This window comes from Rhinolophus sinicus, chromosome 8 (genome assembly GCF_057876585.1).
Source record: "Rhinolophus sinicus isolate RSI-liver-muscle chromosome 8, RSI-T2T, whole genome shotgun sequence".
In the NCBI taxonomy this organism is placed as follows: Eukaryota; Metazoa; Chordata; class Mammalia; order Chiroptera; family Rhinolophidae; genus Rhinolophus; species Rhinolophus sinicus.
The window spans coordinates 34,614,841-34,642,256 of NC_142508.1; the positions used below are offsets into that span (position 1 = coordinate 34,614,841).

General features: G+C 46.0%; 1 protein-coding gene across 16 annotated transcripts; it reads right to left on the reverse strand.

Annotated features, from left to right (window-relative positions):
• Positions 1-702: 702 nt before the first annotated feature.
• Positions 703-27,001, reverse strand: LOC109438648 (leukocyte immunoglobulin-like receptor subfamily A member 5). 16 transcript variants are annotated; one of them, XR_016021970.1, is made up of 13 exons: positions 26,811-27,001; positions 26,324-26,359; positions 5,415-5,548; positions 5,224-5,258; positions 4,753-5,037; positions 4,306-4,608; positions 3,225-3,341; positions 2,804-2,846; positions 2,685-2,722; positions 2,392-2,444; positions 2,104-2,146; positions 1,523-1,590; positions 1,216-1,348 (listed from the first exon to the last, which is right to left on the reverse strand). XR_016021970.1 is itself a non-coding variant. In XM_088800004.1 (12 exons), the coding sequence occupies exons 2-11, from the start codon at positions 26,324-26,326 to the stop codon at positions 2,123-2,125; spliced, it is 1,035 nt and encodes a 344-aa protein (XP_088656130.1). In that variant the 5' UTR covers positions 26,327-26,359; positions 26,811-27,000; the 3' UTR covers positions 703-1,593; positions 2,104-2,122. The 16 variants fall into 16 exon arrangements, 4 of the variants coding, with proteins under 4 accessions (XP_088656130.1, XP_088656132.1, XP_088656131.1 ...); XR_016021969.1 differs by having other exon boundaries at positions 1,523-1,593; positions 26,811-27,000; XR_016021972.1 differs by having other exon boundaries at positions 2,104-2,292; positions 26,811-27,000.
• Between the last annotated feature and the right edge of the window lie 415 nt (positions 27,002-27,416).

Below are 27,416 nucleotides of genomic sequence, written 5' to 3' on the forward strand. Positions count from 1 at the left end.
ACTTTGAGCACCTCTTGTAATTGCAGACGTCAAACATGACTTGTATTCATCTTTTGTTACTGGCGTATATTGAGTATTACAGTTTTAGTACAGTTTTTCTTTCTTAAAATACGTATACATTTTTTGGTGCCCTTTGTATACTAATAACAAAAGATGAATACAAGTAATGTGTATACATTTTTTGACACCTCTGGCTTATACATTTATAGCTGACATTCAGTACTATTCTACTTCAGCCTCAGGTGTACAGTGCAGTGGCCAGGCAGCTACACAGTCCATGAAGTGGTCCCCCGTGCCCATCTCATATCCTACATAATCTTTACAACATCATTGATTATATGCCCCATATTGTATTTCACATCCATGTGTCTATATTGGACTACTAATTTGCGTTTTCTAATTCCTTCATGTGCTCCCCCATCCCCACCCCCCTCCCATCTAGCAGCCATCAATTTTTTTCTCTACATCTCTGAGTCTATTTCTGTTTTGTTTGCTCATTTATTCTGTTCTTTAGATTCTGCATTATAAGTGAGATCATATGGTATTTGTGTTTTGCTAAGTGAAACAAATCAAACTGAGAAAGATAGGTGTGTGATTTTTTTTGAATTCCACATATAAGTTAAATCGTATGTGATTTGTCTTTCTCTGTCTACTTATTTTTCTCAGCATGATACTTTCTAGGTCCATCCATGTTGTCGCAAATGGCAGGATTTCATTCTTTTTATTGCTGAGTAATATTCCATTGTATATATGTAACACATCCTCTTTATCCAATCATCTATAGAGCAATGGATTCAATGAAATCTCTTTATCTAAATTCTTGATACAATAGTATAGACCATTGATTCTTTTATGTTTTTTCCTTTCTAATACATTAATTGTTTTTAATTTTTTATTTTATAGGTTTGATGTGTAATATTTACATTATCATTCAGTTTAAAACATTCACTCACTTCTTTTTTGGTTCTCAGTTCACACACTGATTATTGAGAAGTCTGTCTCTTTGTTTCCAAAACATAGGCATATAATTGTCTTTGACTGCAAAATCAGGTGACTCCCAGAGGCTCTGGAAGCTCCTGGAGGTCCACAACAGGCCTCCAGGCTACGAGGGTCACAAGCTGTGTCTTCATGCGGGCAGATCCTGGGCCTTCCAGGGTCCCTGCAGGCCCCTCCCTGGAGTGGGGTCTGTGCCCTTCCCAGGCTAGTGGATGGCCAGAGCAGAGTATACACTGGGCTCCTCTGGGGGCTCCTCTGATGGGGAGGAAGGGGGTGCACTTGTCTCCACTCTGAGGGTCAAGTGGCTGAGCTGGGCATAGGTCATATCCTGGGGGTCATCAGATGATGCTGCCTGGAGCAGGGGGAGAGTGACAGGGAAGGTACGTGGTTGGTGCTGGGGGACACCTGGGGCGTGGAGAGGATGGGACCCACCCGACTATCCATCGGCCTGTCCTCTTCTGCGCGTCTGCCCTTCGTGTCCAGCAAACCCCCTGACAGGAGAGAAGGAGGGGTGGCCACTCCCCACCTGAATCTTGATCTTGAGACGTTCGCCTGGTCAAACATCACTCCCTGGGGGTCTTTATTGTGCCTGTTCTGCTGGAGAGACAGTGAGACAGAAACAGTGTCTCCTTGATTCCATTGCTGACATCCTCCAGTTTCCACACTGTTGCCAGTGATTCTTTACAACTTTACATCAGATTAGTTGTAATCTGATGGAATCCTCAGGGACTTCCTAACCCTTAGGGCCCCTGGATGCTTCTGACTGGTATCCTAACACACTACCTCTTGCTCATTTGGCTCCAGCCACATGACCCACCTTCCTGAGAAAGCATGTCCCACCTCAGTCCCTTTGCACCTGCTGTTTCCCCTGTTCCCCACCTACCACGCACTCTGTCCCCTCCTCTTGCTTTATTTTCCTCAGCAGCACTTTGCTCTCTAGGACTCTATCCACTTGTTTGCATATTTTCTCCCTCACCCACCAGGTGAGCTCGAGGAGTGTGGACACGGGCTTGCTTGCTGCTGCACCACGGCACCGAAATGGAGCCGGGAAACAGTGAGGACCCTGTCACACCTGCTGGGTGAATGAATGAAGGGGAGCCGAGGTACCTGTGGGTGGTTCACTGAATCAGCCTCCTCTTGGGTCCTGGGGCTGCACTCCAACAACCAGAAGGTCAGACAGAGGACGAGGAGCCAGCAAAGGGGACCATAGGAGAGAAGATGAGGTGACAAGGAAGCCAGGAGGGGTGAAGTCACAGCAGGACGACAGGTGCCCAGGGCAGAGGTCAGTGTGGGTCACTGCTGAGAACGGGGTGAGTGAGGGCAGGGACGTGTCTGTTGCATTAAACTGGCCAGCAGGACGGTCCTTGGTGTCCTGGACAGGAGCAGGGGTCTCACCCGGGGGTCCAGCTCCATGGCCTCCTCAGGCTGTGGGACCTTCACGGCAGCATCTATGGATGCAGAACAGGGGGTGTGTCTCCTGGCAGAGTTCCCCAAGATCTCAGGGCTGCAGGTCCACCCTGCTCCCAGAAGGGCCACTAATCCACGGGTGAGGTGAGGTGTCAGGTCACACACAGTGTGGGTTTCAGTCCTTATCCTGACCATTAACACCCTCCCAGCCTGTCCCCTCCCCCATCGCCTCCTGAAATCCCTGTGCCCCCCCCCCAGGGTACACCCCCTCTTCCTCTTACATGAGGTCTCTTCCTGGGCATCAGCTGCTGGGCTGGAGCTGGGGGAGGAGACAGGAGTGTCAGGGGCAGCGATGGGGCCATGAGCAGTGGGAGTTTGAAGTCTGAGGGGCAGGAATCACCTGTTCTGCAGGCCTCTGTCCTTGGGCTCTGGGTCTGCGGCCCCTGCATGAGGTTGGAAATGAGCCTCTCTCTGGGCTGGTCAAGAGGGACAGTCCCAACCCTGGGAGGTTAGGACCACCCGCCCTCCCTGAGCGACTGCAGAGGAAAGACAGAAAGCTAAAGACACTTGTGCATATGTTCCAATATTTCATAAGAAAGATTGAAAATGATGAAAGATTACCTCAAATTCATGCATGTGTGCTGACATTAAGTGTATTCTTTCTAGATTTTCTGATTTGAGATTCTGGAAAAGTCCTTTTCTCAGCTAACCTTCCCCATCTATTTCGTTTCCCTGTGGCAGGTGCGCTAAGCCCACACTCCGTCAGTCCACAGGGGAGCCCACCTCCTTGCGAGACCCAGGTCACCCCATTCATGACTCACCTGACGTCTGGTGTTTGCCCTGACGCCGGTAACAGAGGAGGAGGAAGAGGAGGAGAGAGACCAGCAGGACGAAGGCCACCAAGACCCCGATCAGGACATTCAGGTACATTTTGTGACCTTGGGCATGAGTGACATCACGGATGAGCCAGTGATGTCACTTAATCGAGTGCCTACTGTGTGCCAGGCACGTGCTAGGGTTTGCATTCCTCTCCTGTAACCCTCACGATAGTCATGCACCAGGGGATTGCTGACCACACCCCACCCACTTCACAGAGGAGGAACCTGAGGCACAGAGAGGTTAATCACGTGCTCTAGGTCACCCAGCCTGGAAGTGGCAGGGCTGGGACTGGAACCCGGGACCGTGGGTTTCCTGTGCTCTCCTCATGCTGTGGGGGTGGGGAAGGGGCAGTGTCATTGGGTGGATTCCTATCTCTCCCAAGATCTATCTCCACCCTGCAGGGCCCTGACACCCGAGGAAAGGTCGGCTGGGGGCTCTGTGTCCTGCCTGACTCTGTAAGAACCAGGCCCTTTATTCCACCTAATCTCCCAGCAGGCCTGTGAGCAGGACAGACAGGGAGCCTCACAGACATGAACCTGACACTCAGAGAAGAGAAGGGACTCCTGAGCCCCACAGCAGGAATAGCAGAGCCAGGAACTGACCTGGGCCTGACTCCAGCCCTTGCTCTCTCCTCTGAGCTGAGGGAAATTGTCTTAAACCCTGGGCCACTATCCTGCCTGTCCCTCCCCATACAGTGTCACTGTCACTGCTGCAGAAGGGGCAGGCCCCATTAAATCACATCCTGGGGGGCTTCCCTGTGAGGCCCCCTTCCCAGGAGGTCAGAGCCCAAAGCCATAACTGAAAGGAAATCTAAGCTCTGGGCCATGATTCCCTCCTACAACCCCGAGATACTCCTGCAGCCCACCTGGCACCTTCTTGACCCCAGGTGAGGAGCAGGGGTGGGCAGGAGTGAGAGGGCCTCTGAAGGGCAGATGCCCTCTGGGTGAATCCCCTTTCTCCTGTCCTAGCCAAGAGCGCTCCTGGGGACATGGCTCAGAAAAGACAGGGTCAGAGGCTACTCACCTGAGACGAGGAGCTCCAGGGGGTCACTGGGGAGTGAGCATCGCGGGGGGATGTCCCTGTAACAGCCATAGCATCTGAACGACCACCTATGGTTTGGGGTCACGGGCCCCACAGGGAACAGGGCCTGGGAATTGCCCCTGGGGTGTGGCTGTGAGTCGAGGGTCCAGGGAGACCCGTGTTCTCCTTCCTTAATCAGAATGAACCTGTCAAATGTCTCCCGTGAGCAACACAAGAGGGTCACGTTCCCTCCTGAGGTCACGACAGGGCTCGGCAGGGCTGACAGGCTGGGTTTGCTGTAGGATCCTAGGAGAGAAGGAGGCAGAGTGTTAAATGGGGCTCACACCCCCCTCATACCCCCTAGGGCTGGGCTGTGAGAGGAGACACCCTGAGAACAGACCCCATTCCTGAGGGCAGAGGCTGAGCCTGGGACCCTGAGTGCCCTCTCACCTGTCACCACCAGCTCCAAGGGGTCACTGCGCTGTGACCAGCTGGTGGAGCTGAGGTAGTAACAGCGATATCTCCCTGCAGTGCGCTCTGTCATGTGTGTGATGGAGAACGTGGCGTTGTCCCCTGGCTCCAGTGGGTTCTGTCTGTCCCAGGGCTCTGTGCTTCCCTCTTTGTCCACACAGAACTCCTGGGCCTTCAGGGTCCCCTGACACCAGATGGTCACAGGGCTCCCCCAGGGGATCACAGAGCCTGGCTCAGCCCAGATGGTGGGCTTGGGGAGGGTCCCTGGATGGAATCAGAGGCTGGGTTACAAAACAGCCCCCACACTCAGTTCCCAGCTCTCAGCCACAAACCTCCCAGATGTCCCCCATCTGGTAGATCAGAGCCGCTATTCTCCTTCCCCAGCTGTCCAGGGGTGTCCCCTTATCCCCAGGGAGGACTGGAACCTGGGACACCTGGGGACAGACTTACCTCCTGTACTCGGGTCCTCGACCCCACACTCAGTCCTGGAAGAGAGACCCTGTGAGAGATTTGCCCTGAGTCCTGAGCAGAGCCCTCCTCCCTGTGAGTCTCCTGAGCCCTGGGGTCTCCTGACTGACCAGGGCCTGGATGTGGATGGGGTCCCTCCCAGACCAGGGCTTCCCTTCCCTTGTCAATCTCACCGAGGCAGAGCAGGGCCATGAGGGTGGGGATCATGGCGTCTCTTCCCTCTGATCCCCGCTGTGCACATGGAGGAAACCACAGAGCCCTCAGGACAGACAGATGCACAAGGAGTGGCTGTCAGAGGCTGGTCCTCCTGGCACAGGGTTGTCACATGAGCAGCCCCAAAGAAAGCGGAACTGCCCCTCCCCAGGAGCCCGGCACTTGTTTCATCAGAGTTGAGGCAGGGTCAGGCAGCAGGTTTCTGCATGCGTTGCTGACCATTTGACCTAAAACCTGCTGTCTGCCTGGCCTGGACTCCTTTTGACCCAAGCATCAACACACATTTATTAAGTATATGATGAGCAATGTGCTTGGAACAGAAGTACATCAGTGAACAAGACAGATTAAAACTCTGAGCTTGCAAGCTCAGATTAGAAAGAAAAAAAGCTGCACCGCCACCAACAACCAAAACAATAGATATTCAGTGTATCGGTTTCCTGCTACTGCCATAACACATCACCACAAGGTAATGGGTTAAAGCAACACGGATTTGCTATCTTATAGCTCTGGAGATCAGAAGCCCAAAGTGGACATCCCTGAGTAAAACTGCGTTGTCATCAGGCTGTGCTCCTTCTGGAAAGTCTGGGCGAGAATCCACTCCCTTGTCTTTTAAGTGTCTACAAACTGCCAGTATCCCATGCCTTGTCATCCCCTGCCATTTTCACAGCCACCAATCACATCATTCCATCCACTGCTCTCATTGTCACATCTCTTTGTCTCTGTCTTCCTCTTTCACGCATAAGGAATTTTTTTTTTAGTTCAAGTTTATTTGGATGACAATTGTTAGTAAAGTTACATAGATTTCAGGTGTACAATTCTGTGTCACATCATCTATAAATCACATTGTGTGTTCACCACCCAGAGTCAGTTCTCTTTCCATCACCATATATTTGATCCCTTCTACCCTCATCTACCACCCACTTCTCCCCCACTACCCTCTGGTAACCACTAAACTATTGTCTGTGTCATGAGTTTTTGTTTCTTCATTTGATTGTCTTTTTTTTTATTGTTTTTAGTTTTATATACCACATATCAGTGAAATCATATTGCTCTTGACTTTCTCTGTCTGACTTATTTTGATCAGCATAATAATCTCAAGAGCCATTCATTTTGTCACCATTTCACCTTTTCTTATGGCAGAATAGTATTCCATTGTATATATATACCACAACTTTTTATCCAATCATCCATCGAAGGACACTGATTGTTTCTATGTATTCACCACCATAAATAAAGCTGCAATGAACATTGAAGCACATATATTTTTATGGGTAAATGTTTTCTGATTTTTTGGGTAGATACCCAGGAGAGGGATTGCTGGGTCATATGGTAATTCTATTCATAATTTTTGAGGAATCTCCACACTGCCTTCCATAGCGGCTGCACCAGTCTGCATTCCCACCAACAGTGTATGAGGGTTCCTTTTTCTCCACAGCCTCTCCAACACTTGTTACTATTGGTCTTGTTGATGATAGCCATTCTGACTGGAGTAAGGTGATATCTCATTGTGGTTTTTATTTGCATTTCTCTCATGATTAATGATGTGGAGCATTTTTTCATATGTCTATTGGCCATTTGTGTGTCTTCTTTGAAGAAATGTCTCTTCAGGTCTTCTACCCATTTTTTTTTTAAATTTTATTTTATTAAATTTATTGGGGTGACAATTGTTAGTAAAATTACATAGATTTCAGGTGTACAATTCTGTATTACATCATCTATAAATCCCATTGTGTGTTCATCACCCAGAGTCAGTTCTCCTTCCATCACCATATATTCGATCATAAACCAAAAGCAACAAAAGAACAAGACAAACAAATGAGAAACAGAAACTCATAGACACAGACAATGGTTTGGTGGTTGCCTCTACCCATTTTTTAATTGGATTGTTTGTTTTTTTGTTGTTGAGTTGTATGTGTTCCTTATATTTTGGATATCAGCTCCTTATTGGAGGCGGTGTTTGCAAAAATCTTCTCCTTTTCGGTTGGTTGCCTGTTTATCTTGTCAATGGTTTCCTTTTTTTTTTTTTTTTAATTAAAGCTTAATAGGGTAACAATTGTTAGTAAAGTTACATAGATTTCAAATGGTTTCTTTTCCTGTGCAGAAGCTTTTTATTTGATATAGTCCCACTGATTTATTTTAGCTTTTACTTGTCTTGCCTTTGAGGTCAAATTCATAAAATCCTCTATGAACCCAACGTCCATTAAGTTTAGTACCTATGTTTTCTTCTATGCATTTTATTGTTTCAGGACTTATGTTTAGGTTTTTGATCCATTTTGAGTTAATTTTGGTACACGGTGACAGATAGCAGTTCAGTTTCATTCTTTTGCATGTGGCTTTCCAATTCTCCCAGCACCATTTATTGAAGAGGTGTCTTTTCTCCATTGTATGTTTTTTACTTCTTTGTCGAAAATTATCTGTCCACATTTATGTGGGTTTTTTCTGGGTTCTCAATTCTATTCCATTAGTCTGTGTGTTTATTTTTCTGTCAATATTTACTGTTTAGATTATTGTTGCCCTGTAGTACAAGCTGAAGTCAGGGAGTGTGATACCTCCAGCATTGTTCTTTTTTCTTAAGATTGCTATGGCTATTCAGGGTCTTTTGTGGTTCCAAACAAACCTGATGATTTTTTGTTTCATTTCTTTAAAAAATGCCATTGAGATTTTGATGGGGATTGCATTAAATCTGTATATTGCTTTGGGTAACATGGCCATTTTAATTATGTTGATTCTTCCAATCAATGAACATGGAATGGCTTTCCATTTCTTTGTGTATTCTTCAATTTCTTTTAAAAATGTCTTATAGTTTTCAGTATATAAGTCTTTCACATCCTTGGTTAACTTTATTCCTAGGTATTTTATTCTTTTTGTTGCAATGGCAAAATAAATTGTGTTTTTAATTTCTTTTCCTGAGATTTCATTGTTAGTATATAGGAATGCAATGGACTTTTATACATTGATTTTGCAGCCAGCAACTTTACTGTATTCATTTCTAATGTTTCTAATAGCTTTTTGGTGGAGTCTTTAGGGTTTTCTATATACAGCTACATGTCATCTGCAAAAAGTGACAATTTAACTCCTTCATTCCCAATTGGGAAGCCTTTTACTTCTTTCTATTGCCTGATTGCTGTGACTAGGACTTCCAATACTATGTTGAAAAGCAGAGGTGGTAGGGACCAGCCCTGTCCTGTTTCTGAATATAGAGCAAAGGGCTTCAGTTTTTCACTGTTAATTATGATATTAGCTGAGGGTTCGTTATACATAGCCTCTATTATGTTAAGATATTTTCCTTTTGTACCCATTTTATTAGGTGTTTTAATCATAAATGGATGTTGTACCTTGTCAAATGCTTTTACTGTATCTATTGATATAATCATATGATTTTTGTCCTTTATTTTGTTTATGTGGTGGATCACATTGATCGGTTTGCATATATTGAATATCCTTATGCCCCAGAGATGAACCCCACTTGGTCGTGATGAATAATCTTTTTAATGCATTGTTGTATTCGATTTGCTAGAATTTTATTTAGGATTTTTGCATCGGTATTCATCAGAGATATTGGTCTGTAGTTTTCCTTTTTTGTGCTGTCCTTACCAGGTTTTGGTATCAGGGTAATGTTGCCTCATAAAATGAGTTAGGGAGTACTGTCTCTTCTTCAATTTTTTGGAAGAGTTTGTGCAGGATTGGTATTAGATCCTCTTTGAAGGTTTGGTAGAATTCACTAGTGAAGCCATCTGGTCCCGGACTTTTGCTTTTGGGAAGGTTTTGGATGACTGATTCAATTTCGTTACTGGTGATCGGTCTGTTTAGATTTTCCAGTTCTTCATGGTTCAGCCTTGGAAGGCTATATGTTTCTAAGAACTTATCTATTTCTTCTAGGTTGTTGAATTTGGTGGCATATAGTCCTTCATAGTATTCTTGGATGATCCTTTGTATTTCTGTGGTGTCCGTGATAACTTCCCCTTTTATGTTTCTGATTTTGTTAATCAGTGTCTTCTCTCTTTTTATCTTAGTGAGTCTAGCCAAGGGTTTGTCAATTTTGTTAATCTTTTCAAAGAACCAGCTCTTTGTCACATTAATTTTTTCTATTGTCTTTTTGTTCTCTATTTCATTTAGTTCTGCTCTAATTTTTGTTATTTCCTTTCTTCTGCTGACGTTGGGTTTCACTTGTTCTTCTTTTTCTAGTTCCTTAAGGTGTAACATGAGGTTATTTATTTGGGAGTTTTCTTGTTTCTTGAGATAGGCCTGTAATGAGATAGATTGCCCTCTTAAAACTGCTTTCGCTGCATCCCAAAAATTTTGGTAGGATGTATTTTCATTGTCATTTGTTTCTATGTACCTTTTAATCTCTCCTCTAACTTCTTCTTTGACCCAGTCGTTGTTTAAAAGTATGTTGTTTAATCTCCATGTATTTGTGTTTTTCCCCACTTTCTTTTTACAGTTGATATCCAATTTCAAAGCCTTGTGATCAGAGAATATGCATGGTATGATTTCAATCTTCTTAAATTTGTTGAGACTGATTTTATGTCCCAATATATGGTCTATCCTTGAGAATGTTCCGTGTGCACTGGAAAAGAATGTATAGTCTAATGTTTTAGGATGAAGTGCTCTATAAATGTCAATTATGTCCATTTCATCTAATGTGTCATTTAGGGCTACTATTTTGTTATTTATTTTCTGTTTGGATGATCTATCCATAGCTGTCAATGATGTATTTAAGTCCCCTAGTATAATTGTGTTTTGGTCAATTTCTCCCTTTAGTTCTGTTAGTAGTTGCTTGGTGTATTTCGGTGCTCCCTGATTGGGGGCATAAATATTGATGACTGTTATGTCTTCTTGTTGTACAGTCCCCTTCACCATTATGAAATGTCCATCTTTGTCTCTTGTTATCTTTTTCACCTTGAAGTCTGTTTCATCTGATATCATTATGGCTACACCTGATTTTCTCTGGCTACCATTTGCTTGGAGTGTCAATTTCCACCCTTTCACTTTGAGTCTATGCTTGTCCTTGTAGCTGAGATGTGTCTCTTGGAGACAGCATATGGTTGGGTTTAGTTTTTTGATCCAATCTGCTACTCTGTGCCTTTTTATTGGTGAGTTCAGTCCATTTACATTTAGGGTGATTATTGATATGTGAGGATTTCCTGTCATTCTATCTTTAGTTTTCTGGTAAGGCTGTGTCTCCATTGTTTCTTTGCCTTTTTGTTGTTGTCTATTATTTCTGTGTGGTGGTATTCTATGATGTTTCCCTCTGTTTCTTTTTTTATTTCAGTATATATTTCAATTCTGGATTTATTTTGAGTGGTTACCCTTAAGTTTATGTAAAAGAAAGTTTGATATTTAGAGTATTCCATTTTCTTCAGCACGCTTACTTTCTCCATTCCCATATTCCGGTTCAGGCCTTTACTCTCCCCCTTTTTGAGTTGTGGTTGCCACAAATTGTCCCTGTTGATGGTGGTCGAATAGCCTCCTTTAGTATTTCTTGTAGTGCAGGTCGTGTATTAGAAAATTCCCTCAGCTTTTGTATGTCTGGAAAGGTCTTTATTCCTCCTTCATATTTAAAGGATATCTTTGCTGGATATATTATTCTTGGCTCATAATTTCTCTCTTTCAATAGTTTGAATATTTGGTTCCACTCCCTCCTGGCTTGTAGAGTTTCTGCTGAAAAATCTGATGATAATCTAATGGGCTTTCCTTTGTAAGTTACCGTCTTCTTTTCCCTGGCTGCCTTGAGGATTCTTTCTTTGTCGTTGATTTTAGACAGCTTCAACACAATGTGCCTTGGAGAAGGCCTGTTGGGATTGAGGTAACTAGGTGTTCTACTTGCTTCTTGGATTCGAGGGTCCAGTTGTGTCCACAAATTTGGAAAGTTCTCATCGATGATTTGTTTGAATATATTCTCTGTTCCCTTCTCTCTTTCTTCTCCTTCTGGGATGTCCATTATTCTTCTGTTGCTCTTTCTGATGGAGTCAGAAAGTTCTTTAGAGTTCTTTCATTTCTTTGAAGTCTCAAGTCTCTTTCTTCTTCCATCTGTGTCATTTCCAGGTTTCTATCTTCGATGTCACTGATTCTTTCCTCCATCTGGTCAACTCTACTACCTAAGCTTGTTATTTCATTCTTAATTTCTTCTATTGAGTTCTTAATCTTCAGAAATTCTATTTGGTTCTTTTTAAAAATTTCAATCTCTTTCGTAAAATGCTCATGCTGTTCTTTGATTGAGTTTCTGAGTTCATTTAACTGCCTATCTGTGTTTTCTTGTATCTCATTGAGTTTTTTCAGAACTGCAATCTTGAATTCTCTGTCACTTAAGTCACATATTTCTGTATCTTTAAGTGCCTTTTCTGGAGATTTTTCACTTTCTTTCTTAGGTATCTTGTTGCCTTGGTTATTCATGGTGATTACTGGTTTACTATTTCTCTTCCTAGACATCTACAGGAGTGACTTCTGCAACAAGTTGATAGGAAGAGGTCTTTCTTTTGTTTTCCAGTACTTGTTGGTAAAATGTTTTACTTTTTCTCCAACTGCAGGCTTTTTTCTCTCTCTCACAAGGTAGTGCTATGTTTTCTCTGCACTACTCTAGCTTCTCACACAATGGGGGGATTCCCTGGGAGATGGGCTTCTCTTCTGTTAATAGTTCATCTAGGTCACAGGGCGCAGTGTCCCGGTGGGTATGCGGAGAGCTTTTGATGTTCCAAAGCTCTTCCAGCTCCTGATTCAGAGCCCATATGTTTCAGCAGTTCTGTTTACTCCTGCAGGGATCCACCCAGATAGGTGGGGTCAGGGGCGGGGTGAGTTGTGAGAGGTGGCCCAGAGCAATGGCGGCGACCACCACCACAGCCCGTCCTGCTTCCACAGCTCCCCTTTGCCGGAACTAGTTGGGCTGTGAATTTGTGTCTGCGGTCCACAGTTCTCAAAAAAGCAAATTTTCTGTTGTTTTGATCTGACAGTGCTACTGTTTCGCTTCTAGCACCGGGCAGGTGGGGGCGGGGTGAGCTCTGGGAGGGGAGGGAGGGGGCGGCTAGTCTTAGTGCCTAAGGCTCCGTTCTCTGCTCAGCAGTGTGGGCTTAAACCACTGTTTTCAGCCTTTTTCCCTCAGTCTTTTCTCCGAGGTCTCTGCCATGAGCGTTGGGTTCAGCCGTGTTATATGCTGTCCCTTCAGCCCTGTGGAGCCCTGGCAGAGCCCTAGCAGTCCAAGTTCTTTCCTCTCCCACAGCTGCGGTAGTTATGGGAAGCAGCGAGCTCAGAGCAATGAGCTAGGTCTGCGTCCTGCGCCCACGCGGCTCCGTCTCCGCGCACTTCTCCGTTTCCTCCTCCCCCGACTCGCGCGAATCTCCCACCTGTATGTGATTTCAGTCGGTAGTGGGCCTCTTCGTCTTGCCTGGCTGCTGTGCAGGGAGTCCTTTGTGGAGTTTTTGTTGTTCAATTCTTTGTAAATTCCAGGGGAGCTTTACAGAGGCTCACCTCACACCGCCATTTTTCCGAGCATTGAAAACTTTTAACTGGAGGATGAGGTCATAAAAATGGCAGCGTGAGGTGAGCCTCTTGAAATCTCCCCTAGAATTTAAAACAAATTGGAAAACTATAATTCCACAAAGGATTCATTACAAAGAAGACAGGAAAAACTAGGAGATGCACAAATGAAATCACATGAAGAGGTAAACAGAGCCACTGAAAAACACAGGCCCTAAATCTGGTGCAAGAAGTGCTTTGGAACTTCAGAAGCTTTCCACATCTCCCAATGGAGGTGGTGCCCTGAGACCCAGGCAATCTGTTTACAGAGGAGAAGCTCACCTTCCAGGGAATCCCCCCATCGTGTGAGAAGCCAGAACAGTGCAGAGAAAATATAACACTACAGTGTGAGAGAGAATAAAAGGCTGCAGTCGGAGAGAAACTAAAACACTCTACCAACACCTACTGGAAAGCAAAAGAAAGACCTCTTCCTACCGACCTGTTCCAGAACCCACTCCTTAGATGCCAAGGAAGATAAAGAATAATTCACTAATTGCCATGAATAAGGAAAGTAACATGGCAATTAAGAAAGAATATACAAGTCTCCAGAAAATGAACTTACAGACATGGAAACATGTGACTCAAATGACAGAGAATTCCAGACTGCAGTTCTTAAAAACCTCAATGAGATGCAAGAAAACACAGGAAGTTTAAGGAACTCAGAAACACCATCAAAGAACAAAACGAGCATTTTACCAAAGTGATTGAAATTTAAAAAATCAACCAAATAGAATTTCTGGAGATTAAGAACTCAGTAAAAGAAATTAAGAATGAAATAGCCAGCTTAGCTAATAGAGCTGACCAGTGAAGGAAAGAATCAGTGCCATCAAAGATAGAAAGCTGGAAATGACACTGATGAAAGAAGAGAGAGACTCGAGAGTTAAAAAAATTGAGAGAACTCTACAAGAACTTTCTGACTCCATCAGAAAGAGCAACAGAAGAATAATGGACATCCCAGAAGGAGAAGAAAGGGAGAAGGAAACAGAGAAGATATTCAAAGAAATAGTCAACGAGAACTTTCCAGACTTGTGGAAAGAACTGGATCGTCGAATCCAAGAAGCAAATAAAACACCTAATTACCTGAACCCCAACAGGCCTTCTCCAAGGCACATTGTACTGAAGCTGTCAAAAATTAACGGCAAAGAAAGAATCCTCAAGGCAGCCAGGGAAAAGAAGGTAGTAACCTACAAAGGAAAGCACGTTAGATTATCATCAAATTTCTCAGCAGAAACTCTACAAGCCAGGAGGGAGTGGAACCAAATATTCAAACTATTGAAAGAGAGAAATTATGAGCCAAGAATAATATACCCAGCAAAGATGTCCTTTAGATATGAAGGATAAAGATCTTTCCGTAAATACAAAAGCTGAGGGGGTTTTCTAAGACACGACCTACACTACAAGAAACACTAAAGGAGGCTATTCGACTACCATTAACAGGGACAATTTGTGGCAACCAAAACATAAAAAGGGGGAGAGTAAAGACCTGAACTGGAATATGGGAATGGAGAAAGTAAGCATGCTGAAGAAAATGGAATACTCTAAATATCAAACTTTCTTTTACATAAACTTAATGGTAACCACTCAAAAAAAAAAAAATCCAAAACTGAAATATATACTCTAATAAACCAAGAAACAGAGGGTAACATCATAGAATACCACCACACAGAAATAATACACAACAACAAAAAGGCAGAGAAACCATGGAGACACAACCTTATCAGAAAACTAAAGATAGACTGACAGGAAATCCTCACATATCAATAATCACCCTAAATGTAAATGGACTGAACTCACCAATAAAAAGGCACAGTGTAGCAGATTGGATAAAAAATTAAACCCATCCTTATGCTGCCGCTAAGAGACACATCTCAGCTACAAGGACATATACAGGCTCAAAGTGAAAGTGTGGAAAATGACACTCAAAGCATATGGTACCCAGAGAAAATCAGGTGTAGCCATAATGATATCAGATGAAACAGACTTCAAGGTGAAAAAGATGGACATTTCATAATGGTAAAGGGGACGATACAACAAGAAGACATAACAGTCATCAATATTTATGCCCCCAATCAGGGAGCACCGAAATACACCAAGCAACTACTAACAGAACTAAAGGGAGAAATTGACCAAAACACAATTATACTAGGGGACCTAAATACATCATTGACAGCTATGGATAGATCATCCAAACAGAAAATAAATAATTAAATATCAGCCCTTAATTACACATTAGATGAAATGGACATAATTGTCACTTATAGAGCACTTCATCCTAAAACATCAGACTATACATTCTTTTCTAGTGTACATGGAACATTCTCAAGGATAGACCATATATTGGCACATAAAACTAACTTCAGCAAATTTAAGAAGATTGAAATCATACCAAGCATATTCTCTGATAACAAGTCTTTGAAATTGGATATCAACTGCAAAAAGAAAGCAGGAAAAACACAAATACATGGAGATTAAACAACATACTTTTAAAGAACGACCGGGTCAAAGAAGAAATTAGTGGAGAGAACAAAAGATACATAGAAACAAATGACAATGAAAATACATCCTACCAAAATTTTGGGGATGAGGTAAAACCAGTTTTAAGAGGGAAATTTATATCATTACAGGCCTATCTCAAGAAACAAGAAAATACCCAAATAAATAACCTCATGTTACACCTTAAAGAAGTAAGAAAAGAAGAGCAAATGAAACCCAAGGTCAGCAGAAGAAAGGAAATAACAAAAATCAGAGCAGTACTAAATGAAATAGAGAACAAAAAGACAATAGAAAAAATTAATGTGACAAAGAGCTGGTTCTTTGAAAAGATTAACAAAATTGACAAACACTTGGCTAGGCTCACTAAGATAAAAAGAGGGAAGACACTAATAAACAAAATCAGAAACGAAAAAGGGGAAGTTATCACGGACGCCACAGAAATACAAAGGATCATCCAAGAATACTATGAAGGACTATATGCCACCAAATTCAACAACCTAGAAGAAATGGACAAGTCCTTAGAAACATATAGCCTTCCAAGGCTGAACCATGAAGAACTGGAAAATCTAAACAGACCGATCACCAGTAACAAAATTGAATCAGTCATTCAAACCCTCCCCAAAAGCAAAAGTCTGGGACCAGATGGCTTCACTAGTGAATTCTACCAAACCTTCAAAGAGGATATAACACCAATCGTGCTCAAACTCTTCCAAAAATTTGAAGAAGAGACAGTGCTCTCTAATTCATTTTATGAAGCCAACATTACCCTGATACCAAAACCTGGTAAGGACAATACAAAAAAAGAAAACTACAGACCAATGTCTCTGATGAATACAGATGCAAAAATCCTAAACAACATTCTAGCAAATCGAATGCAACAATGCATTAAAAAGATTATTCATCATGACCAAGTGGGGTTCATCCCCAGGACACAAGGATGGTTCAACATCCGCAAATCCATCAATGTGATACATCACATAAACAAAATAAAGGACAAAAATCATATGATTATATCAATTGATGCAGAAAAAGCATTTGACAAGATACAACATCCATTTATGATTAAAACACTTAATAAAATAGGTATAGAAGGAAAATACCTTAACATAATAAAGGCCATCTATGACAAGCCCTCTGCTAATCTCATAATTAATGGTGAAAAACTGAAGCCATTTGCTGTACGTTCAGGAACACAACAGGGCTGTCCCCTATCACCTCTGCTTTTCAACATAGTGTTGGAAGTCCTTGCCAGAGCAATCAGGCAAGAGAAAGAAATAAAAGGCATCCAAATTGGGAATGAAGAAGTTAAATTATCACTCTTTGCAGATGACATGATGCTACATATAGAAAACCTTAAAGACTCCACCAAAAAGCTATTAGAAACAATCAACGAATACAGTAAAGTTGCTGGCTACAAAATCAGCGTACAAAAGTCCATTGCCTTCCTATATACTAACAATGAAATCTCAGAAAAAGAAATACAAACAACAATTCCTTTTGCAATTGCAGCAAAAAGAATAAAATACCTAGGAATAAACTTAACCAAGGACGTAAAAGACCTATATGCTGAAAACTGTAAGAGATTTTTGAAAGAAATTGAAGAAGACACAAAGAAATGGAAAGACATTCCGTGCTCATGGATTGGAAGAATCAACATAGTTAAAATGGCCATATTACCCAAAGCAACATACAGATTCAGTGCAATCCCCATCAAAATCCCAATGGCATATTTTAAAGAAATAGAACAAAAAATCATCAGATTTGTTTGGAACCACAAAAGACCCCGAAAGCCAAAGCAATCTTAAGAAAAAAGAACAATGCTGGAGGTATCACACTTCCTGACTTTGGCTAGTATTACAGGGCTACAATAATCAAAACAGCATGGCATTGGCAGAAAAACAGACACATAGACCAATGGAATAGAATTGAAAACTCAGAAATAAAACCACATAAATATGGACAGACAATTTTTTACAAAGATGCTAAAAACATACAATGAAGGAAAGACAGCCTCTTCAATAAATGGTGCTGGGATAATTGGATAGCCACGAGCAAAAGAATGAAACTGGACTGCTATCTGTCACCATGTACCAAAGTTAATTCAAAATGGATCAAAGACTTAAGCATAAGACCTGACACAATAAACTGCATAGAAGAAAACATAGGTACTAAACTTATGGACCTTGGGTTCAAAGAGCATTTTATGAATTTGACTCCAAAGGCAATGGAAGTAAAAGCTAAAATAAACGAATGGGACTATATGAAACTTAAAAGCTTCTGCACAGCAAAAGAAACCATCGACAAAATAAAGGGACCACCAACTGAATGGGAGAAGATTTTTGCAAATAGTGCCTCCGATAAGGGCCTAATATCCGGAATATACAAGGAACTCATGCAACTCAACAACAAAAAAACAAACAACCCAATTGAAAAATGGGCAGAGGACTTGAAGAGACATTTCTCCAAAGAGGACATACAAATGGCAAATAGACATATGAAAAAATGCTCAACATCACTAATCATCAGAGAAATGCAAATCAAAACCACAATGAGGTATCACCTCACTCCAGTCAGAATGGCTATCATCAACAAGACAAATAGTAACAAGTGTTGGAGAGGCTGTGGAGAAAAAGAAACCCTCATACACTGTTGGTGGTAATGCAGACTGGTGCAGCCGTTATGGAAAGCAGTGTGGATGTTCCTCAAAAAATTACGAATAGAATTGCCATATGACCCAGCAATCTCTCTCCTAGGTATCTGCCCAAAAAATCTGAAAACATTTATACATAAAGACACTTGTGCTCCAATGTTCATTGCAGGTTTGTTTATGGTGGCCAAGACATGGAAACAACCAAAATGTCCTTCGATAGATGAATGGATAAAGAAGTTGTGGTATATATACACAATGGAATAGTATTTGGCGGTAAGAAAAGATGATATAGGAACATTTGTGACAACATGGATGGATCTTGAGAGTGTAATGCTGAGCGAAATAAGTCAGACAGAAAAAGCAGAGAACCATGTAATTTCACTGATATGTGGTATATAAACCAAAAGCAACAAAAGAACAAGACCAACAAATGAGAAACAGAAACTCATAGACACAGACAATAGTTTAGTGGTTACCAGTGGGTAAGGGGGGTGGGGGGTGGGAGATGAAGGTAAGGGGGATCAAATATATGGTGATGGAAGGAGAACTGACTCTGGGTGATGAACACACAATGAGATTTATAGATGATGTAATACAGAATTGTACACCTGAAATCTATGTAATTTTACTAACAATTGTCACCGCAATAAATTTAAATAATAAATTAAAAATAATAAAAATAAATAAAAAAGAAACTGGCGGGAATTTGTCGCGTCCAGCACAACACGGGCAGTGAGGGTGCGAGAAGGGGGGTTTGGGTTAAGGTTTTTAGAAAGAAACAAACAGAGACTTAATGCAGTTAAATCTCTCCGAAGGCCAGGGGTCTCTCAGTCTCAAAGGACTGGAGCCCAGAATATGGCCGACTGGGGGTTTTTATTGACTAGGTATGCAAAAACAAGAGAAAGCAACATTGTTTCATACACGGTCTCTGAAACTCACACATCATAACAGAAAAATATTTATCTCAATCACCCTTTGTCAGTCAACAGCTGAAGCACAAGGTCCCACCATGTCCTAATTAAGGTATGTACCTTCTCAGGGTCAGAAGGGTCAAGTCTCTTATTTTGTAAGTTCCCTTTGAGCTAAGTGGAGAGAACTGATCTTTGTTGTTTTTGTAACTTCTCTCACAAACAGGTGCCAGGGAAAAGGCAGAGCCGGCAACAGCTTTTCCCAGGCAGGGGGAAGGGGAGGCAAGGCCCCTTCCCATATTCTTCTAAGGCAGCTCATTGGGGTCCCCATTCGGTTCCGCCTGGCTTAGGTTGTATCTCCCGTGAGATATCTTACCCGTCTTTGGCTGCAAACCATCTTTTGGGGACCAGACAGAGAGACATAAGGTGTAAACTCAAGGATGGAACAAAGACCCAGAAAGGCACAGTCTCACAGACTCTTGTTTCCTTAAGGAGAGACACGGGGGGACAGTTGGCTAGTGTCATGCGGGAGACCCTGCTCGCTGCGCCATTTGTCGTGCGGGACAGCCTGCGGGGTCTCTGGTCCCGCTCCCCACATAAGAACGCAGGATATGGTGAGGCCAAAAAGGAACATCCACGGAGCCATAGGTCTCACTGGAGTCATACCACTATGGTCTCACTGGAGGCTGGGCCCACCGGACTTGTGACCTGCCGTCCGCCTTTCCGCCAACCGACCGACTGACGACTCTCCTCCACTCTCTCGACTCTGTTCCTCTCCTCTCTTCCGCTCTCCTCGGCTCTCCTCTTCTGCTCTCTTGGGCTCTGCTCGGCTCTGCTCAGCTCCTCGGCAATCCTCGGCAGCCGCAGCAGTTATACCAGCGGCCAATCGGCTAACCGGCCACAGCCAATGGCCAATCAGTCACAGCCGACTGCCATCCACCACCCAAGCCAGCACCCTTCCACGTGAGGCCGAGAGCCTGTAAACTACTCTCTGGGGCTCTGTCCCCACACTCCACCCCTACAGGGTCTCGCCTCACAATCTACGCAACAAGCATCTTCTGCAAGTGTCCCTGTGCCGTATTAGCCTACTGACACCTACGGACGAAAAGAAACAGTAATCTTAGGAACCAACAATGGCAAATCCCTTCCATCTGGGAGGATACATGCTAGCTTTTTGTCCTGGGAAAGGAGGGTCGCTGCCACTGGCACCTTTCCCGGTTTGTGGTACCAGACCTTTATGGCAGTACTTGGGGTCCCTTGCATAGTTTCAACATGTAACAGAACAGGGGACCCCATAATAGGCCACAGTGAGAGCACATAGTTTCCTCGCAAAATCATCCCGGTATCGGGACCTCTGTATACTACAGTCATTTGCGGTGGCCACTCAGCCACCACCCCTGGCGTCACTTGCAAATCATGAGTCAAACTGGCCCCCCATGGGGCTATCAGACCCAACCACCGACAGTGGGGGCTTTTGACCTGCCAGGGCCAAGTCCATTGCTACCATTCCCCTGCTTTCAAGCATGTGGGTGCTGGCAGCAAAATGTTCCCATTTCTGCCATAGCCTGGCTTTAACAGAGTCTCCCATTAAATCATGAATTGAAGGCACTGCAGCGTGCAAGGGTGGCGTCACCTTATTTAACTCCCTATAGTCCACAGTCATTCGCCAGGTCCCATCTGGCTTCTTGACAGGCCATACTGGGGAGTTAAAAGGACTGTGCGTTGGCCTCACAATATGTGCCTTTTCCAATTCCAATATTGTACGACCGATCTCCTCCTGTCCTCCTGGCAGGCGGTACTGTCGCACTGTAACCACGCGCCAGGGCTTTGGCAACACTTGAGGAGGGTGGTGAGCATGCCCGCGTGTCACCGCTTTCACCACTCTCCTACCGACGTCTGTAAGCTGAGGCCATGTAGCACGTCCACCCCTAGAATATACTCCGGAACGGGGGAGACATAAATCTTGTAGGTACGAGGAGGAAGCCTCTCTATACCCAGTGGTAAGGAAACGGCTTTCACAGTCACAGTTTTCCCCCCGTAGCCATCAATGCAGACTGCTGGTCCAAGGAACAGTTTGGGTTCCCATAAACGAGACTGCAGTCGGAGCCAGTGTCAACTAGAGCCAAAACTCTCTGTACATTCGAAGGGGACCAATGTATGGACAGTTCCACGTGGGGCCTCCGGTCCCTGCTCATCCCCTCTGACCGGGTACCTTGGCCCCACCCCTAATCAAGCTGAGAGGAGTCGGCCTCAAGCGGCTGCATGAAGTCCTGGAGGGACACGGGTCGCGCTTTGCCAGACTCCTCCTTTATGCTTCTCCGGAATTGTTGTTCCAGATGCAACTGTTTCCAAAGTTCCAGCAGGAGTGCAATGGGTTGTTGGTCTATTTTCTTCCTATCGACCCCTGCTGCCACGAGATCACGCCACATCTGTGCGCCTGTTACTCTCTGAGGCCCGCGACCTTGCCCCTTTACCTTTGTTTTGGGCTTCCAAGACTGTGCGGACCTCCTGTCTTAACTTCCTTCGCCTCCGGCTTTCTACATCCCCTAGGGTGGCCATGGCAGTTGTAACTTCATGGATCCGTCGCCCTACATACGGTGTAAAAATAGCAACCAAGGATCCAAAAGCACTCGCAGGTGCAGTATCCAAAACCAGATCTCTCATGCTGGCAGTAAAAAGCTCGTCATCTGGGCCCTGCATGTTGAGGTTAAAAATAGCATGTCTCATACCCATTTCACGGATTATTTGCGTAAGTTCTGTATATGACTGCCATTGACTCAGTGTCTGGCAGCTCGCCAGCCTGTTCCCATACTGTGCGTACCGCAGCCGTGAGCCACGCCATTAGAGAATGGTTGCCCTGGTTGTTGGCCAACCTATGGCAGTTTTGTAACCTTTGTCGCAGGACGGATGCACTGTCACGAAGGCTAGCTTTTCCATCTCGCCTGGGGAGCAGAGAATGCTGTCTGCTCCCTCATCCCATAAACGTAATAGCCAAGCCGAGACTGGCTCTCCAGAGCGCTGTCTGTACCGCGTCCCCAGCTCCTGCAACTCAGTGGGAGTGTATGGGGTGTAGGTCGGAACTCAGTCACAGCTGGGTTGCCAGCAGCAACGCCCCCAGGGCCCAAAGGTTGCTCACGTTTTACCCTTTGCTTCAAGATTGGCCGGGCTTGGGGGTTGGGAGCTACATCATCTCCACTTGCTTCCTCCGCCTCTGCCTCAGAGTCTCCACCTTGGGGCCCCTGTTCTAACAGGTGAACCCGGGCTTCCAGCGCTTCCAACCGGGACACCTGGTCAGGCACCTGGGCCCTTTCATTAAGCGCATTTTCCGTGTTGAGACTCAAGGCCGTGAGGAACATCCAGCCCACGCGGCCGGCCGCAGCCTTCTCCTCCTCTGGCAACCGCTCAGCAAGAGCCTGCAGGGCCCTCTCCACACTGGCCAGAGAGGCCTTCCATGTCTTCCCACCCCTCCTTGGGGGTCCAACTCCTGAGAACAGTGGCCACTGGACACCACACACTGTGTGGGGGCCACACGTCCTCCTGCCCAGAGTCAGACGCCATTCCTACCTGGCTGGAATCCTGCTCACTGTGCCAGGTGTCTGAGTGGGTGGAGGCCTCCTTGTAAGATGTCCACCACCCTCGGATCCTAAGGCCGCAGCAGATCAACAAAAGGAGGACAATGCCTTCTATGGCCAAGAGGGTGATGTGCCAGCTGGAGGCTTGAGTCTCTCAGGCAGACAGCGCCTCCCGTTCCCGGTGTTGCTCCTCATGGGCCTCCTGAAACTGCGTTTTCACACACACAAACTGCTCCACCATCCTTCGGAGAGTTTTGGCCGGCACCATACCCTGCTCGCTGCAGCATTTGTCGTGCGGGACAGCCTGCGGGGTCTCTGGTCCCGCTCCCCACATAAGAATGCAGGATATGGTGAGGCCAAAAAGGAACACCCACGGAGCCATAGGTAGGGGAGTCATACCACTATGGTCTCACTGGAGGCTGGGCCCACCTGACGCGTGACCTGCCGTCCGCCTTTCTGCCAACCGACCGACCGACGACTCTCCTCCACTCTCTTGACTCTGTTCCTCCCCTCTCTTCCGCTCTCTTCGGCTCTGCTCGGCTCTGCTCAGCTCCTCGGCAATCTTCGGCAATCCTCGGCAGCCGCAGCAGTTATACCAGCGGCCAATTGGCTAATCGGCCACAGCCGAAGGCCAATCAGCCACAGCCGACTGCCATCCACACCTGAGCCAGCACCCTTCCACGTGAGGCCGAGAGCCTGTAAACTACTTTCTGGGGCTCTGTCCCCACAGCTAGGCTGTTGTGTGACTACAGGAATTGATTATAATAATGTGTTTTATTTAACTCAACCTGTTTTATTTTTATATTTCAATTATAGTGGACTTCAATATTGTATTAGCTTCATGTGTACAGCACAGTGACTAGACATTTACATAATTTATGAAGTGATCACCCGATAAGTCTAGTACCTACCTGGCACCACACATAGTTCTTACAATATTACTGACTGTATTCCCTGTGCTGTACGTTACATCCCATGACTATTTTGTAACTACCAATTTGTATTTGGGAAGCTGAGAACCAAAACTAACAGCGAGGACGCGTTCTGCTCTAAGTAGGACGCAGGGCCCTGTAGGTGTCCCCGGGTGTGGGAAGAGCCCTCGCTCCTCCCTGAGACTGACGCACAGTCGGGAGCAGAGAGGGTTCTGCACAGTTGCTGACGAGGGGAACACTGAGTGAGGGCAGTGAGCCTTCCCCTCACATTCTCCTGCAATGTGGGGACAGAGACGGGGTGGGGGTCACCCTGCACGGCCCTGCTCAGTAGGAGATGCAGATGACTGGGGCCTTGTCCTTAATCCCACCTCCCGGCCACACAGGGACCCAGTGCTGGTACAGCTCACCCTTGGCAGTGCCTCACAGTGAAGCCGCGGCCTCCACACCCCAGAACCCACTGTGTGCCTGGCTGGGCTTCCCACTCTGGTGGTCAGAGGTTTGAGGAGACGTCAGGGGATGGGGTCAGAGTCTTCCCCCGAACCAGTTTCCAGAAGCTTGGGGGCTCCTGAGACCATGGAGTGTTGGATGCCAGGCATATGAGCCCCTTGCTCTGCTGTGACAGATTAGCACAAGCGTGATGGCTCACAACACGCTTTATTCTCTTACGGTTCTGGAGGTCAGAGTCCGAACCGGGCCCACTGGGCTGAAATCCAGGTGTCTGCAGGGCTGTGCTCCTTCCTGGGGACTTGAGGGGAGAGTCCCTCCTTGTCTTTCCAGTGTCTAGAGGCCCCGCATTCCGTGACATGTGGCCCCTTCCTTGTTTGCCCACAAAGCCACCCCTGCCGGGCCGTCCTTCCCAGGTGGCATCACTCTGACACTGAGCATCTGCTCCGTCCCCACGTTTGAGGAGCCTGGTGATGACACTGGCTATCGTGACTACTGCTGCTGTGGGCGTGAGAGCACAGACGTCAGGTTCTGCTCGCATTTCTTCGAGTGTGGACCATTCCTTCACTGAGTTGTGTGGTGATTCTGGGCGCAGGTTTCCAGAGCTGCCACATCACTTTCCGGTGGCTTCACCATCGTGCAGTCCCACCAGCAGGGAACACAGGTTCCGATTTCTCTACTTCCTTGTCATACCTGCTATTTTCCCCTTAATTTTATTATTTTTTAAATCGCATTTATCCTGATGAGTGTGAGGTGTTATCTCACTGTGGCTTTGGTTTGTGTTTCCTTCCCTGGACTTTTGATCCTAGACATTGGGGACCTGAGGAGACCACAGATGAAGGCAGGCAGAGACCATTCCAGGAAGGGAAGAAGTGGGTGCAGGGAGGCCCAGGGCAGGTGCAGTTTGAGCCCCTGGGTAAGGCGGGTGACAGGTGTGAGTCTTGGAGCCCTGGGGAGGTCCCTCCTGGGACGCTGGGGTCTATTCTCTCTGGCAGGCGCCCTCCTGAGTTCAGTGTGGGGACGTGCGCTGGCTGAGCCCAGTTTCTGCCAGAATCGCCACCAGGATCAGCAAGACCACACCGGCCAGGCCGAGGCGGATACAGTTCCCCGCCATGTACTTCCGGGAGGCAGGGGCTGGAAGCAGAGGACACCTCACAATTCACCCATTTTAAGTGTGTTCGATCTGTTTTAGCAACTGTACAGAGTTGTGCATCCATCACAATCCAATTTTGGAACATTTCCATTATCTTCTCCCCAAAACCCCACAAGCCCATTACAGGTGGGTGTGAATTCTCATCACTGCAGAGTTATTTCCCCACAGGACAAAAGGACCCCTAGTTTTGGTCACATCTTGGACTTTTCTAGGGTGGAGCGGTAGGTGTCAGAGCAGCCTGGGGGCCTGGTTATAGCTACTTGCCCAAGCCACTTTCTAGGGAGACAGAGGGCTGGGAGGAAGACACAAGATTAGGACGACCAGGTCATTGGGGCGACAAAGGAAGCAGGAGTCTGAGTCAGTAGGAACGATCTGGGCCTCCTGTCTCCAGGGCAAGTCCTCTGTGCAGCGCCCACCTCTGTTCCCTCTGTACTGTCTACCTTCTTCTCAGCCTTATTTCCATTTCCTTGTAATAAGGCTTTTGAAAAGCTCACATGTCTCAACTAGGCTGGGGTAGGGGGTGGGGAGGAAGAGAGGCTTTGTAGCCCTGAAACAGGAAGATGGCATCAAAGTTATACAGTCGGTATAGAGACAGACAGGATCTGACAAAAGTTCATTCATTCATTCATTCATTCATTCATTCTGTGTTTCCTCCATGTCTTACTTCCTATCTCCCCAGTCATGGATGCCCTCCATGTGCCATTGGGTCCACAAGCACGAGAAACACACACAGGGTCCCTGCCTTCGTGGGCTGAAACACAGAAGCTGATTAAAGAATTGTGCAAATCCACAGCTACGCACTGTGATATGTGCCCACGGGTGAGTGTGGGAATGTCAAGGCGGGTGGAGGCAGAGCTGCCCTCCTCTGGGAGTCGGAAGGAAGAGGCACTGAGCTGACACCCAGGGCCAAACGTGAATTACCCAAGCTGAGCGATAGGGGGCGCCGGGCACTCAACAGGGAGATGTCACCCTGGGTGGAGGCCCGGGGTCTACCGGGGAAAATGGTGTTTGTGAAAGTGAAAGAAAGCCAAGGTTTCTGAAGACAAGTGAGTCAGGCCGCGTGGGGACAGACAGACGCAGGCAAAGAGATCTGTGGGTCTCATTTTATCTGAAGATAAACTGTGAGAGGACTCTAAGGAAAATAATATTTTCCCTGAAAATAAAATGTATATATATATGAAAAACGAAATGATTAAATGTAGACTCACCATTTTGCATGTGAATCATCTGGCCCAGGCAGAGCGCTGGAAGAGAAGCTCAGTGAGGAAAACGCCCAGCCCCTGGTTTCCTCACAGGGCTGCGGACAAGGGGCATTTGATGGAGCCGGACGTGAGCCCCCCGTAGCTTCCAAACCACCCTCCTCAACATAGTATCTAAGCACAGTGTTTCTCCTTGCCCTGAAAGTCTCAAGATGAACCCCCAGTCTCCTCTTCCAAACAGGTCCTCCTCCCCCAGTCCTTCTTCCAGTCTGAACTAGTCCCCATACCTAGATACCTGCTTCTAAGATGGAACCTTCCATGGTCAGACTTAGGTCTGGGCCACAGCTGAGGGGGCAGACCCCCGGAGGGGACCACTTTGCTCCCCCAGGGTCCCAGAGTCTCCTGGACTGGACTGAGGACTGAACAAGGACACAGATCCTTCCCCAAGTCCCACCCCCTCTGTCCCTGGAAAGCGGATCCTCCATTCGAGACTCACCCAGGCCCAGGATGGTGGTGGGGTGAGGGGCCATGGCCACCCCTGCTGCCTGTGCCGTCCTGGAGCCAGTGGGTGCAAGGACGGAGCCTGCAGCTGACAGAAGAGGACAGGATGTGTTGGCCCGGGGCCGTCTTGGGGTTTCTACATCAACTACCTCCCCCAAAGGGGAAGCACACTCTCCCATCCTGTCCACTCTTCCTGCTGATGAGACAGAGGGAGGACCTTGGCTTCCGTTTCTTTCCTCATGCTCAAGTGAGGCTGATCTCATCTCCAATGAACCCTCTGGGTGTGGACCTCATTACCATCTACTGGGCAAAGAAGAGCATGGATTTGTTCCACAAAGTGACTTTACCGTCAGTCCCAGTCCCACAAAATAACCATCTGTTCTTGGGCATGGTGACACTACTTTATGCCAACATGTCCTCATATTAAAATGGAAGTCTAAACGCTCCCTCCAAGCATTTAATGTCCCAGCAAGGTACTGAGTGCACTAAAAATGTGCTACTAACACGGGTTCTTTCCCCACCTTCTCCCAGTGGCATTAGAACGAGAGGAATAGGGTGGCCCATCAGCATATGAGAATCCTAAGGGCCCCGGGGTTGGGGC